We start from the raw sequence: 11,320 nt of genomic DNA, 5'->3' as shown, positions 1-11,320 counted from the left end.
TTTAAAGTTGAAAAGTATTGTAACGTTTTCAGATAATAATGAGACGACTACAGGAACAAAGGGGTGTTTATTCAGGCTGTTGTCGGCCATACCTCAAGCCGTTCACATCTGGCTGTATCAGAGAACTTCACTTGCACAAGAAGGCTCCCGTCCTTTCGACCTCCTCCAGCCGCTTCACACTCACACACCAAACAAGGGGCGGAGCGTCCTGCGCTCCAACTACATCCAATAACAGCCCCCTTAAGGAAATAACATAAAGTGCAACGCACATTAACTATCATGGTTGTATTAACAACATTTTTAACATGTTACAGTATTTTATCAACAAGTAGCCCTCTAGATCAGTGGTTCTCTACTTTTTTTGGTTCAGCGCCACCCATCCATTTTTCAGATCCCTAACCGGCGCCCCCCCCCAAATAAACAAGGGTTAAATGTTTTCATTAATAATAACAATAATAATACATTATTTGTTATTAAAATATCATTTAAAACGCATGTCACTGAATTGGGATAATCGGTAATCTCAATAAATGTATTTTGTTTTGCCTCGCGAAATACTAATGAAAATAAAAAGCATATCACTGAAAGTCAAATAACAGATTTGATTGGCCAGTATGAATATGACCCTACTTTCCCAAGGAGCAAAAACAATGTGAAGTAGAATGTTTTAACTTAGTTTCAGTACTCTCCCAAATGCATAATAAAACCTAAAAAGCTGCTTATATTCACCTCACTTAGGTGTGTAATTGTGTGTAAGTTTATAGGCCTAAATGTGTGTGCTTTTTAAATGGTTTGTCATTAATAATTTGTGTTCATAATTAGGCAAATGAAAACAATACAATCTTCTAACAAGAATAAACAGTTATTACAATGTAGAAGTTATTAAATGTACTTATTTGTATTATTTTGAAACAGTACAAGTAGTGTACATTTTGGGCTCAGATATGACCTGGAGAATTAATATCCTACCCAAAGATGATTATAAAATATTAGACTTTATGAGTTTATGCATACACATTTCTACATCATAAATAGAGTTAAATGTAATTCACTTTAAACGCTGTCATTAGAGTGGAAGTGAATATAATTTATAGAAAATAAAAAAAGTATTTCATGCAAAATGCTGTTCATGTAAACTCAACTGTCATATAATGTGCAATGAACGGTACAGATGTTTCCCTCAGCAAATCGAGAAATTTGTAGATAGCCTATTTCTTTCACATTTTTACAGTCTCAGTATTAAGTTAAATCTGCCCTACAATCAGCTGACGTCACGGTCACATGACAGAGCTCTCACGTGACAGAGGCACCGATCACGAACTTTAAAATATTCTACAAGTATATACATAAGCAGAAACATAAATCGGCGCAATGCTTGTTCAAACACATACATTACCAACAGCACATTTATGAACCTCTCTAATGTAGCCTGTGCAGGACGAGCTGTGTTCAGTAATAGAGGATGCCATTTTGTGTTTGGGCTCGCTGTAATCACTGTTTGGATTTCAGAAAAGCTAAAAGTTTAACCTTTATTCAAGTTCTACCAAAAAATAAATATAACCCATTTAATTTCTTCAACTCTCCGTGGCCTTTTAGTGGACTGTTTGAAGTGTTTTTTTCGATGTTGCTTCCACGAACAGCTGTGTCCGGGGTGAAGAGGAAGGATTTTGGGTGCATGTCACAAGCACTGTGCGCTCACTCTTCAGATAGCCCTTGCTTACAAAAAGGTCGGACTCAGTTGCATAAACTTATACACCGCTAACGGTAGACTGCGTTTTAACAGCTGTTCTAACAGACAAGGACTCTTCAGTATACTTTTCATATTTCAATAAGCCTAAGCTACCTTTTTAGTTAACTGATTTAAAGAAGTTATGACCAGTCTTGATGAAAAAAATGAGATGAACATGATCTAAATCTAGTCTAAGCATCTTATCCAACCGGCCCCTGGTCTAGAATATTTCATAGTCGTCTTGCTAGACCGCTTATGTAGGGGACATTGCTTCCCGGGCCCCTTATAAAAATGTATAATATTACATACATTCAAAACAATGTTGTGATAACAATAGTTTTGGCTGGTGGTCTTATTTTTCTGATGTTTGATTACATAAAATGTATGATAAATGCCTATATTTCAATGCCACAAAATCTGGGAATATCTGAAATTGAAATGTGGAGGGTATTCATATATTGTCAACAATGGCCAATCTGCACTAAGCGATCCTTTATATTGAAATTGATTAACGCGTCACGCAGCAAACCTTACGCAATTTTACAACAACTGTCGATTGGTCAAGAAACATCCGAGGAGGCGGGGTCTTGAACATACGGCATGCGGAAGCTTTCTTGTATTATAACATTTGACAACACTTGTACTGTGCAAAATGTGGCTCGCTGTTGTCATAATATGTATAGCTTTAGTTGCTGTTCTTCTCAAATATGTGTTGGGAACTGGACCGAACCCTTTTGACATCGACACCCGCGAAGCGCCGAAACCCATAGTGTTTGATCGGAAGGTGAAGAATAAAGTTTTAAAGCAAGGTGAGTCGAGGATACTTTGATCCAAGTGCACGCCGACACTTCATGCAAGCTTTGTTGACATTAGATCGTTTAACAGCGCCGACTGTTGGGACAGAACGCTGTATCTGAATAAATATCTCCAGACAGATAGCATGCATTAAATGCGTTTGTTTTGTTTTTGTGACGTATCTATTAAGTCTAACTGCACATTTATTTTCATGTCCAGGCTTTCTGGCAACTAGAATCCCTCAGGACTTGGACGCAATAGTTGTTGGCAGTGGCATTGGTGGATTGGGAATTGCTGTCCTGTTGGCTAAAGTAGGTAAAAGGGTTCTGGTTTTGGAGCAACATGACCGGGCCGGAGGGTGCTGTCACACCTTCACAGAGCAGGGCTTTGAGTTTGATGTTGGTAAGATTGATTTGCTTCTGTACTTTGATCAGCAACGAAGCTAGATAGTTGCACTACATGACCAAATTGTATTTACATGTCTGCATGATTTTTCAGATTTATCAGTACAGCTCTCTGGCTATTTATTCAATGCACTTAAGTAATCATGTAATCATATGTTTGGAGTGATCTAAATGTCCTTTCTTTTCCTGTGTCTAAGGCATACACTATATTGGCGAGCTGCTGGATCATAAGCCCATGCGTTGCATTGTCGATCAAATGACCAATGGACAATTGCAGTGGGAGCCATTGGATAACCCCTATGACCATGTGGTTTTGGGCCCCCCAGAGGAACGTCGCATTTACCCCATCTACAGTGGAAGAAAACGCTTCCCAGACGAACTGAAGAAATATTTTCCAGGGGAGGAGAAGGCCATTGATGAATATATGAGACTTACCAAGGTACTGTGGGAATAAACTGAATAGTTTTTTTTATATTAGATTATAGGTCTAACTTGTGGTATGAAAGCTGTTACATATCTAGAGCATTTTTATAACTTATGTGGTTTATTTGAATTTTTTTTACAATAAGGTTGAAAGATATAAATATGTATGAAAATGTTAATTTTAATCCGAAAATGTACGATACACTCAGAATCTTGTTTCTGTGTGTGTTTTCAAAGCAGAACTTAATACCTATATATACTTTAGGGCCGATGCAGATAATATAGAACACACGTTGTCTTCTAAAGGTCTATAGTAATTGCTGTTATCTGAAATAATTGCAGTTAGGTTATGTATTTTTGACAAATGATTATTTAACTGTTGTGACAGCCCTACAATAAGCCGTCATTTCAATGAACTTTCACCTGCATAGGCACATACAAAGTGTCTCCAGGGGAAAAATGAGTCACAGCAGACCTCACCTTCTCATCTGTTTTATGAGACTGTAATGATTGTCACTACACAATGTATGACCTTACACAAATTGACAGATAACCACTGTGAAGGTGTGACCCTGTTTCTTAATGTGTCCTCCAGAAAGTTGGTGATGGTGTGTGGTTCATGGTGCTGCTGAAGCTCGTACCAGTCCCTCTTGCAAAGTTCCTGGTGTACACGGGTCTGGCCAATCGTATCTCTTCCTTCTTCCGCTACGCCTCACACACCCTGACCGAGGTGGTGAATGAGCTCACACAAAATAAAGACCTGAGAGCTGTGTTCAGCTACATCTTTGGAACCTATGGTGAGGTCATCCACCTGAGCGGTCCAAGTGGTTAAAGGGACATCTCTTAGTCACCCTCATTTTAAACCTGTTTGACTGACTTTCTTCTGCAGAACAAAAAAACAATATTTTGAAGAATGTTGGAAACCTATTAATGGCAGTACCCATTGCCTTGCATTGGTTTTTTACCGGTACAACAGAAGTGAATGGGTACTGTCGTTGTTTTGCCCACAGAGCTGTTATTCAGTGTTTGTGTGATACTCTTTTTGAACAGGTAAAATGCCTAAAGAATCAAGCTTCTCCATGCACAGTCTGCTCGTGCGCCACTATCTGAATGGTGCCTGGTACCCAAAAGGTGGCGCTAGCGAGATTGCCTACCACATGATCCCCATCATTGAGAAGGCGGGAGGGGCAGTGCTTGTTAGAGCACCTGTCAACCGCATACTTCTGAATGACGCTAAAGAGGCTATTGGTAAGAGATTGGCTCTCTAAGCTTTTATACATGTAGCACAAGTTTGTACTAACCGGAGGGTTTGGTTGGCATGCATGCAGGTGTGAGTGTTCTGAAGGGTCAGGAGGAAGTGCACATACACGCTCCCATGGTGATTTCAGATGCTGGAATCTTAAACACATACCAGAATCTTCTACCCAAAGATGTGCAGGCCATGCCTGGTAAGAGAGTCTATATTTACATTGTAATTAAAGCAGCACTTTAGAACATTTGCTCACGGTTCCCCCATGTGGTTGATAAACGCAATTGTCCGTTACCAGTGTCGTAAATAATGTCGCAGTTTAAGCTTCCCCGTGGGCAGGGCAATGCACGTGAATTTTTTGAGGAAAGAAGAAACGTAGTTTGGAAACCATTTCGCACTCTTCCGCAGGCAGGGGATGGGCGGGGCTGTGTGTACCGATCCGAACACAGACGCTGTTCAAGTACCAGCAGGAGTAGAGTTCAACCAGTTAAGAGTTGTTCTAACCCTGAAATCATTTTGAAGACGTTATTTTAAGGTCGAAAAACTACAAAGTGCTTCTTTAAATAGCTGAAACTTGGTTCTGTACTGCAGTGCAAACATTGAGTGTCTGTCTGCAATGATGAACGACAATGTGCATGATTTTGAAATGACCAAAAGCTTCTCTGTGCAGCGATCCAGAAACAATTGAGTATGGTGCATAATGGTGACGGTGGTCTCAGTGTCTTCATTGGTCTGGAAGGGACAAAAGAGGAGCTGGGTCTAAAAGCAGACAATTACTGGATCTTTGCCGAGAACAATTTGGATGACGTGTGAGTGTCACTGTAAACCTGTAATAGTGTTCACCAGCATCTTTCATTTTCTAAACCACTGTTGCTCTAGACAACAGTAGTTCTGCTCTCATTTTCTGTCCACATCTGCTCTTCTATCAGAGTTGAGGGCTACATGAAGGGGAAAAGAGAAGAATCTGTTAAGAGCATCCCTATGATATTTGTGGCCTCACCCTCTGCCAAAGATCCCACCTGGGAGGAGAGATCACCAGGTATAGACAGGGTGCCCTGTATAGAAGTACCAAGCAGCAAAAAATACGTGCTGTGGTTCTCTGATATCTTTAACTTTGCATTTGTAATTAATCACACAGCTCTTTTTAAATCAAGAGATAACCCGAAGAACCCAGAGGTGCTGCCGGTAAACAATGTTTGTAAACACTAATGTAAACTATTTAGTTTTTCTACGCAGGTAAATCTACTCTGACTGTTGTTAGCTTTGCTGACTATGCATGGTTTGAAGAGTGGAAGGATGATAAAGTGAAGAACCGAAATGCAGAATATAAAGAATTGAAGGAGACTGTCATCAATACTATCTTGGAAAGGGTGACACAGATCTATCCTAAGATCAAGGACAAGGTATGCGGTTTTACCGTCTCGAAAAGTCTGTCATCTCTCTGCTTGTCTTAGAGTTGCTCCTTTCTCTTACTCTTCAGTGTTCACCCTTTTTCTACTTTTGTAGATTGTATACGTGGATGCAGGGACCCCAATCACGAATCAACACTATATCGGCGCATCTAAAGGAGAGATCTACGGTATAGATCATTGCCTTTCTCGCTTTACAGTAGAAATGAACGCGGCCATCAGACCACATACTCCTATTAAAAACCTCCTCCTCACTGGTACGTGTATGGTGTGAGTCGACATGTGTTTATTTATTAATGCGAAACTGTGTCTGTCTTGCTCAAATGTGTTTTGAGATGTATCGGTCTCACTGATTGTCTCTGGATGTTATTCTCAGGTCAGGACGTAATGTTATGCGGCTTCGCCGGAGCGTTGGCGGGGGCGCTGACGTGTGGATCGGCCATTCTGAATCGCAATCTTCACCTGGATAGCATTGCTCTTGCTAAGAAGGTTAAGAACAAGAACAAGAAGATATAATAAGTAGTTTGTAATCCTGCCCAGTCAGTATCAGCTGACTTTTAATTGAAGGACAATTCTTGTATAATCTTAAAATGTTTTAAGAGTGTGGACATATTCTGTGTGGGCCTACTTCATAATCATTACCAAGAGCTATTAAACAGAGGACAGAGGTTATCTTTGAGATTAATGGAATATTTATAAACTACTACTCAAAACCCAACATCCGTTTTATTAGTTGTGTCTTATTAGTTAAACTGTCAGACATCTTGAATTTACAAGGAGGAAACCATTAAAGGGAAACAAATTTGTTTAAGCTTTTGTGATATTGTACACTTGCTGTATCAAGATGTCATCATATTTGTTTCATCAATTAAATCTACTTCCTGTTCATCAATATGCAAAACACTAAAAAAGGGCACTTAGCACAGACTGCATGCAAACTGGAGTTTACAAATTGAATGTAATGCATTTCAATTTTGTGAGAGTATTAATGCAGTCTTGCTAATCCAGATGTTTTATCAAATAATGATGCCATGTGCACATGTAACCATTGACAACTATGCATCTTACTTACTGTAATTGATTTTTCATTAAAGAATGAAACCAAGTGTTTAATAAATCAATAAAGTTTTTTTACTATGTAGATTATTTCTATATGTGTCACCGCAAGAGGGCAGTGTGGTTTATGTAAGTATCCTAAAATTGCTTTTCAATGCAGATGTAGTATTTTATATAAATAACTTTAAACTTAGTTTGTTTTACAGTGAGTAGTAAATACTTGAGTGAATCTGAATTTTTACGTAAATTGTTGTGATGCTGACATCATTTCCATGACACTTTACATAATGTGCACTTTTCTTGTCAGATGTGAGAAAATACTTTGGATTTCTCAAAACTTGTGGGATGCAAATTAACTGTTTAATGAGAGTTCAAATGAGAGGTGGGAAATCCATGCGAAGGAAAATCCACAGCTTTTCATTGGCTAGTGCAATGACAGAGACCCATATAAACCCCGCACCTCTTCTCAGCACGAGTTTTTATTAAAATCATGGCAAACGCTTCATATTGATCCGTGTCAGTGACATTAACAATCTTGTTTTTTTGATGACTTTAGCAATAAAGGTAAGTTAGAAACGCAAATGATTTATGTCATGGGTTTTGTTTCTTGCAGAGAACTTTCTAATCGTTTAAAGAAGTAATTTAGCTTGCTTACCACGTTATGAATGTTTGTAATAAACACGTTTAGGCAGACACAAATATAACATTGGACACGATTAAGATGGATTAGATTGATGGTTGATAGACTTGCTACTGTCACGTCATTTTAGATTAATTTAAGTGCAAACTAAAAACAAAACCGAAATAATGTTTACGTAATCATGCATTTACATCAGTTTTATATTTATGTCCGTGTTGTTAATTAAGTGAACGTCATGCAGTCCAAATAATATTAGCAAAGAAACCGGTAAATGCGCATTATTTATTTACTTCATCTTTTTTTATCTTTCACAGTAACACATATTTTTAGATTCATGAAAATATGGGCGATTGCTCTTGGGAACTGTCAGATTATGAGATCCTGGCAGAAATTGGCCAGGGCGCCTATGGAAAAGTGTACAAGGCCCGAGAGGTCCGTGACCGCCAGCGCCTCGTTGCGGTGAAGCGACTCAACATCTCCGAGGACCCGGAGACTGGCATCCCACAGTTCATGATACGAGAAGTGGCTCTTCTGCGGAAGTTAGAGCATTACAACCACCCAAACATAGTCAAGTGAGTTCAGATATCATCACACAACCCAGTCGGTAGAGTTTTTCCTTTGATAATGATTGTATTTGATTACATCTCCCCACAGGCTGCTGAATGTCTCGGCTGGATGGCAGAACCAGATCTTTGACCTGACATTGGTATTTGAGTATATTGATCAGGATCTGTCCACATTTCTCAGCAGAGCATCAGAGAAGGGCCTGGCCAGGGACACGATCAAGGTTTTATATCTTCCAGTCTGCTTCCAGTCTTATACGTATATTTTCGTTCTCATATAAGCTGTTTGGTTTGATATTCCCTCTATTTGTTCTAACGTTTATATAGAATATATTGTAACATATCATATTGACATCCTTTTGAGACAAACTAAATGCATCTCATCCCCGTTCTTGTGACTTCGTCTTTGTTTAGGACGTAATGCGTCAGCTGTTTAGTGGACTTGACTTTCTCCACACTAACACCGTCATTCACCGGGACCTGAAGCCAGACAATGTTCTCGTGAGCAGTCGAGGAGAGATCAAGATCGCAGATTTTGGTCTGGCTAGGATCTATACGAACCACATCGCCCTCACCCCATGTGTAAGAATATACACATTTCGATGAACATTCAATCCCAGAGTACAACAGTGCAGGGATTTTCAAATGATCCCAGTGACCCCAAAATAACATGAACCTTTTGTGAGGGACCCCCTTTCTCAAATACATATCCATCTATATTTTTTATGTGTAAAGAAACATTTAAACTTTGTTAGATAAATAAAAAATTAGATACTATAAAGACAACATATAGTTTAAAAAATGTAAACAATTCTGGAAACTATGCATGAAGCAGATTAACACTTAGAAAAGATACAATGAAAATGTTCGATTGGCTTTCCCAAGTTTTGCTTTATCTCGCTTTGCCTGGAATTTTCTATGGACCCCTTGCAACCTTCTGGGGGTCCCCAGTCCGACCCCCTCTACAGGATTGATAGCGAACCCCTGCATGAAATGAGTTTGTGTCCATAGGTTGTGACTCTGTGGTACAGGGCTCCTGAGGTCCTGCTTCACTCGAGTTACATGTCTTCAGTTGATATTTGGAGCGCTGGTTGTATCTTTGCAGAGCTCTTTTTGTTAAGGTGAGAGCAGAACAATCTTATCAATGTGCTGGTGCTATGAGAAGTGACATCTTTAGTGGTAAACCATTTAATCATATTATTTTTTTCCACAGGCCTTTGTTTCATGAATTTACAGAGATCCAACAGCTGCAAAAGATTTTTGAGTGAGTAGAAAACAATATTAATTGCAGTCAAATAATTAAGCATTTTTTCTGATCATGTTTTTTCTCCCAGAGTTATCGGTGTGCCAGGTGAGAAGGACTGGCCTATAGAAAGTGCTGTCTGCTACAGTCCTTCCTGGGCTGAGAAAAAGCCAACAACACAACTTCTTCCCAACCTGTCTCATGAAGAGAATGACTTACTGTCTGTACGTATACCAAATCGATTCTTAGAAGAAGAGCTTTTAAAGGGAAACCTTTGAGTTGTTCTAAATCTGTATAAGTGTCTTTCTTCTGATGATCACAAAGAGAGATATTTGGAAGAATGCATATAACCAAACAGTTCTTGAACGCCATTGACTACCATAGTAGGAAAAATACTTTTTATTTTTTTGTTCTGTTGAACACAAAAGAGGATATTTTGAAGAATGTGGGACAGCAAACAGTTCTGGGGCACTTTTGACTACCATAGTAACTTTTATTCCCACTATGGTTGTCAATGGGGTCTAACTGGTCAACTGGTTGTTTACAAACATTCTTCCAAATATCTTTCCGTGTCCAAACAAAGACAATTATACAGGTTTGGAACAACTAGAGAGTGAGTAATTCATGGAAATATTTTTATTTTTGGGTTAACTATCCCTCTAATGAATTTACATCTGACACTTTTCTTTTGATGCAGCAATGTCTGGCATTCAATCCCGCTCATCGCATCTCTGCCTGCAGTGCTTTAGCCCACCCTTTCCTGACATGACCCTAATGTCAGCACATAGAGGGGAGGTCACAGAGAGAGATAGGCTCCTCCTACCAAGTCGGGATGATAAACTGAGATGAAGAAGAGGTGTTGTCACTGATTTGGATCTTTGACAAGTTAGGCTATAGTAGATTAAGGACTTTATACTTTGAAATCTTTCAGATGAATTAGCACAAATATGCATTTTTTGTATTGAAGAAGTGCACTTTGGCTCTTAGCACTGATTGAATTGTTTTACTTTTTGTTTATAGATGATATCAAGAATTTAGGGGCTGTTTTGTTTTCTGTTTCTACTGATAATAGCACGTATAGTAATAGTCAATGATTGCTTCTAACATATCTTTTGACTGACAGGTGTATAATAATGAATTGTTGTGTATGTTGCAGCAAACGGTCGTTTAATTTCAACGAGTAGGTTTAATGTCTTTTCAATGAGTTCTTATTGTAAGTTAGTATGTTTTTCTGCCATGATTTGTAAAGTGACAAGTGTTTGTTTTTAAGGCAATCTATGTTTCAGTTCCGAGACGAAATTGTTTTGTTTGGTTTTCGGGTGTGTCCCTTTGAAGAATTTGAGGAAAACTCATCTAGTTTGTTGTTGGATGGGCTGAGAGAGATATGCTTTGTCAATTTTGTTAAACGTTTTGTTAATTTTTAATATGCAATGTATCGTACATTTAAAAATTTCATATATGTGGCTATATGAAGATGTGTAATACACACCACTGTGCACATTTGTTTGCCACCTTTGTTCTTGATTGCCATTCAAAGTTGTATCCTGATGGTTAAGTTAAATAAAAAAAGACAAAGAGTAAAAAAGCTTACTTTACATAAGGTGACCATTAGGAGGCAGTGATGTCACAGTAAAACCAAATGCAATTTGAAAATGTCTTTTTGGAATGTTGTGTGACAGCTGCATGTCAATGAAATGTAATACAAAGGGTTTGCGAGTCGTCCATGGATCGGTTTAATTGTTTCGTTAGTAAATCGCTGTAGGATTTTTTACCTAAATACAATATTTTATAATCTGAGCTGGAACCCCC

General features: G+C 38.6%; 2 protein-coding genes across 2 annotated transcripts; both read left to right on the top strand.

Moving 5' to 3' along the window:
* The first annotated feature begins 2,305 nt into the window (after positions 1-2,305).
* Positions 2,306-7,150, top strand: retsat.2 (retinol saturase, tandem duplicate 2). The gene is made up of 11 exons (XM_056752855.1): positions 2,306-2,538; positions 2,744-2,926; positions 3,126-3,367; positions 3,947-4,148; positions 4,402-4,599; positions 4,680-4,799; positions 5,271-5,409; positions 5,530-5,639; positions 5,837-6,003; positions 6,107-6,266; positions 6,386-7,150. Exons 1-11 carry the CDS (start codon positions 2,382-2,384, stop codon positions 6,523-6,525), a joined length of 1,818 nt encoding a protein of 605 aa, XP_056608833.1. The 5' UTR covers positions 2,306-2,381; the 3' UTR covers positions 6,526-7,150.
* A 390-nt stretch (positions 7,151-7,540) lies between these two features.
* Positions 7,541-11,090, top strand: cdk21 (cyclin-dependent kinase 21). The gene is made up of 8 exons (XM_056753184.1): positions 7,541-7,629; positions 8,020-8,277; positions 8,360-8,492; positions 8,683-8,850; positions 9,280-9,389; positions 9,482-9,532; positions 9,603-9,735; positions 10,209-11,090. Exons 2-8 carry the CDS (start codon positions 8,048-8,050, stop codon positions 10,278-10,280), a joined length of 897 nt encoding a protein of 298 aa, XP_056609162.1. The 5' UTR covers positions 7,541-7,629; positions 8,020-8,047; the 3' UTR covers positions 10,281-11,090.
* Positions 11,091-11,320: the final 230 nt, after the last annotated feature.

The sequence above is a fragment of the Triplophysa dalaica genome, chromosome 7, assembly GCF_015846415.1.
Source record: "Triplophysa dalaica isolate WHDGS20190420 chromosome 7, ASM1584641v1, whole genome shotgun sequence".
Classification (NCBI taxonomy): domain Eukaryota; kingdom Metazoa; phylum Chordata; class Actinopteri; order Cypriniformes; family Nemacheilidae; genus Triplophysa; species Triplophysa dalaica.
The sequence above is the reverse complement of the archived record's forward strand: the minus strand, read 5'-3'. Positions and strand labels throughout refer to the sequence as shown.